Source organism: Salvelinus namaycush, unplaced genomic scaffold (assembly GCF_016432855.1).
Source record: "Salvelinus namaycush isolate Seneca unplaced genomic scaffold, SaNama_1.0 Scaffold285, whole genome shotgun sequence".
Classification (NCBI taxonomy): domain Eukaryota; kingdom Metazoa; phylum Chordata; class Actinopteri; order Salmoniformes; family Salmonidae; genus Salvelinus; species Salvelinus namaycush.
In genome coordinates, this window is record NW_024059730.1 from 1 (window position 1) to 3,449 (window position 3,449).

The 3,449-nt window shown below is 43.8% G+C and overlaps 1 protein-coding gene across 1 annotated transcript; it reads right to left on the minus strand.

The window, feature by feature from the left end:
* Window positions 1–22: 22 nt before the first annotated feature.
* Window positions 23–3,153, minus strand: LOC120039612 (the record flags this gene model as incomplete). The annotated part of the gene is made up of 3 exons (XM_038985038.1): window positions 3,086–3,153; window positions 522–1,381; window positions 23–170 (listed from the first exon to the last, which is right to left on the minus strand). Coding segments are annotated over exons 1-3 (1,076 nt in total), but the record flags the coding sequence as incomplete, so codon positions are not given.
* Between the last annotated feature and the right edge of the window lie 296 nt (window positions 3,154–3,449).

Here is a 3,449-nt window from a genome sequence, read left to right on the forward strand (position 1 = left end):
CAGAAGAATTTCCTTATCTGACTCCATGAGCTCCTCTTGATCCATCTCATCTCTTCCATGATACTTCTGGTTCTTCAGGCTGGTCTGAATGAGCAGGAAGTGCATGGACATCTCAGTCAGAGTCGTGGGCATATCTCTCCTCTTGTCTGTACTCAACATGTGTTCAAGGACTATTGCAGAAATCCAACAGAACACTGGCATGTGGCACATGATGTGGAGGCTCCTTGATGTCTTTATGTGTGAGATGATTCTGCTGGCCAGGTCCTCATCACTGAATCTCTTCCTGAAGTACTCCTCCTTCTGTGGGTCATTGAACCCTCGTACCTCTGTCACCTGGTCAACACACTTAGGGGGGATCTGATTGGTTGCTGCTGGTCGGGAGGTTATCCATAGGAGAGCAGAGGGAAGCAGATTCCCCTTGATGAGGTTTGTCAGCAGAACATCTACAGATGATGTCTGGGTGACATCAGACACATTTTCATTGTGCTGGAAATCCAATGGAAGTCTGCTTTCATCCAAACCATCAAAGATGAACATGGCATTACAGGCAGTGAGTTTCTCTGCATTGTCTATGTCTAGTTCTGTGTGGAAGTCATTTAAAAGTCTGAGAAGACTGTACTGGAGATCTTTGATCAGGTTCAGCTCCCGGAAAGGAAGCACAAATATGATGTCCACATCTTGGTTTGCCTTCCCTTCAGCCCAGTCTAGGATGAACTTCTGCACAGAGACAGTTTTTCCGATGCCAGCGATGCCCTTCGTCAGCACAGTTCTGATGCTTCTCTCTTGGCCAGGTAAGGGTTTAAAGATGTCATTGCAGTGGATTGCTGTGCCATGGGAGGTTGGTGTCCTGGATGCTGTCTCTAGCTGCCACACCTCATGTTCATTGTTAACCCCTTCACTCTCTCCTTCTGTGATGTAGAGCTCTGTGTAAATCCTGTTGAGGGGAGTTTGGTTCCCTGCTGTTTCGATGCCTTCTATCACACATTCATACCTCCTTCTCAGGCTGTCTTTATGGTTTACTACAGCTCTCTGCAGACTGTCTTTATGGTTTACTATAGCTCTCTGCAGACTGTCTTTGTGGTTTACTACAGCTCTCTGCAGGCTGTCTTTATGATTTACTATGGCTCTCTGCAGGCTGTCTTTATGGTTTACAGAGCCTCTTGCATCATTGGGTTCACTCAGGTGCTGTAGTAGAGGACATGTCCTGGATCTCTTTCTACACTGAGGACAGTCATAGTCTCCTGAAGGAGCAGGTTTCTCCCAGTATCTGGTGATGCACTGTCTGCAGAACCTGTGTCCACAGGTGATAGAGACTGGATCCCTCAGAACCTGCTGACACACTGCACACCTGGACTGATCCTCTGGCAGAGTAGACCATCCACTACAGAGATAAAGGAGAGAGATACTGATCCTCTAACAGAGTAGACCATCCACTACAGAGATAAAGGAGAGAGAGATACTGATCCTCTAACAGAGTAGACCATCCACTACAGAGATAAAGGAGAGAGATACTGATCCTCTAACAGAGTAGACCATCCACTACAGAGATAAAGGAGAGAGATACTGATCCTCTAACAGAGTAGACCATCCACTACAGAGATAAAGGAGAGAGATACTGATCCTCTAACAGAGTAGACCATCCACTACAGAGATAAAGGAGAGAGAGATACTGATCCTCTAACAGAGTAGACCATCCACTACAGAGATAAAGGAGAGAGATACTGATCCTCTAACAGAGTAGACCATCCACTACAGAGATAAAGGAGAGAGATACTGATCCTCTAACAGAGTAGACCATCCACTACAGAGATAAAGGAGAGGGAGATACTGATCCTCTAACAGAGTAGACCATCCACTACAGAGATAAAGGAGAGAGAGATACTGATCCTCTAACAGAGTAGACCATCCACTACAGAGATAAAGGAGAGATACTGATCCTCTAATAGAGTAGACCATCCACTACAGAGATAAAGGAGAGAGATACTGATCCTCTAACAGAGTAGACCATCCACTACAGAGATAAAGGAGAGAGAGAGAGATACTGATCCTCTAACAGAGTAGACCATCCACTACAGAGATAAAGGAGAGAGAGAGATACTGATCCTCTAACAGAGTAGACCATCCACTACAGAGATAAAGGAGAGAGAGAGAGATACTGATCCTCTAACAGAGTAGACCATCCACTACAGAGATAAAGGAGAGAGAGATACTGATCCTCTAACAGAGTAGACCATCCACTACAGAGATAAAGGAGAGATAGATACTGATCCTCTAACAGAGTAGACCATCCACAGTACCAGTACTGAGTCAATGTGCAGAGTACCAGGTAGTTGAGGTAATAATGAGACTATAAGGAGTACCAGTACTGAGTCAATATGCAGGGGTACCAGGTAGTTGAGGTAATAATGAGACTATAAGGAGTACCAGTACTGAGTCAATGTGCAGGGGTACCAGGTAGTTGAGGTAATAATGAGACTATAAGGAGTACCAGTACTGAGTCAATGTGCAGGGGTACCAGGTAGTTGAGGTAATAATGAGACTATAAGGAGTACCAGTACTGAGTCAATGTGCAGGGGTACCAGGTAGTTGAGGTAATAATGAGACTATAAGGAGTACCAGTACTGAGTCAATGTGCAGGGGTACCAGGTAGTTGAGGTAATAATGAGACTATAAGGAGTACCAGTACTGAGTCAATGTGCAGGGGTACCAGGTAGTTGAGGCAATAATGAGACTATAATTGAGGTAATATGTACATGTAGGTAGGGGTAAAAGTGACTAGGCAATCAGGATAAAGATTACATCCATCCAGGGAGTGCACAAACACACACACACACACACACACACACACACACACACACACACACACACACACACACACACACACACACACACACACACACACACACACACACACAGGGAGGGAATACTGTGTTTGTTTAATATTGTTTTAGGACTATGAAAATGGACAAAAGGATTAGCCTATGGATTATGAAAACAACAAATAGAAATGGGAAAATGGGAGAGGAGAAATGACTAGATACAGTGTTGTTTAACTCACTGACCATGACCCATGAGTTCTTCTTACCTTTGTTCAGTAGAAAAGTCTCCCTCTCTAAAGTATATAGGAGGTTCCATAGACCAGTCACTCTTCATGGACACACAGCTGGGTACAGGGGAGGCTGGTCTCTCCTGCTTGATTGGTCTTCAACACAACAGAGACAAACATTACATCTCTCATCTACTCTGAGCTCAGATGAGGAAACCTAAGAAGAGCTACATTCCAAAATGCTATATTTCACTTTTCAGAAATTTGTCAATTTGCTTTTATTATTTCAAGAAATTATCAAATACATTGCTGTGTTTTTTAACTATCTAATCATGGCATGGGGTTGTTCAATGACAGACATGTATTTTTTTTAAACTATCACTTGATGGCTACATTTCAGAGA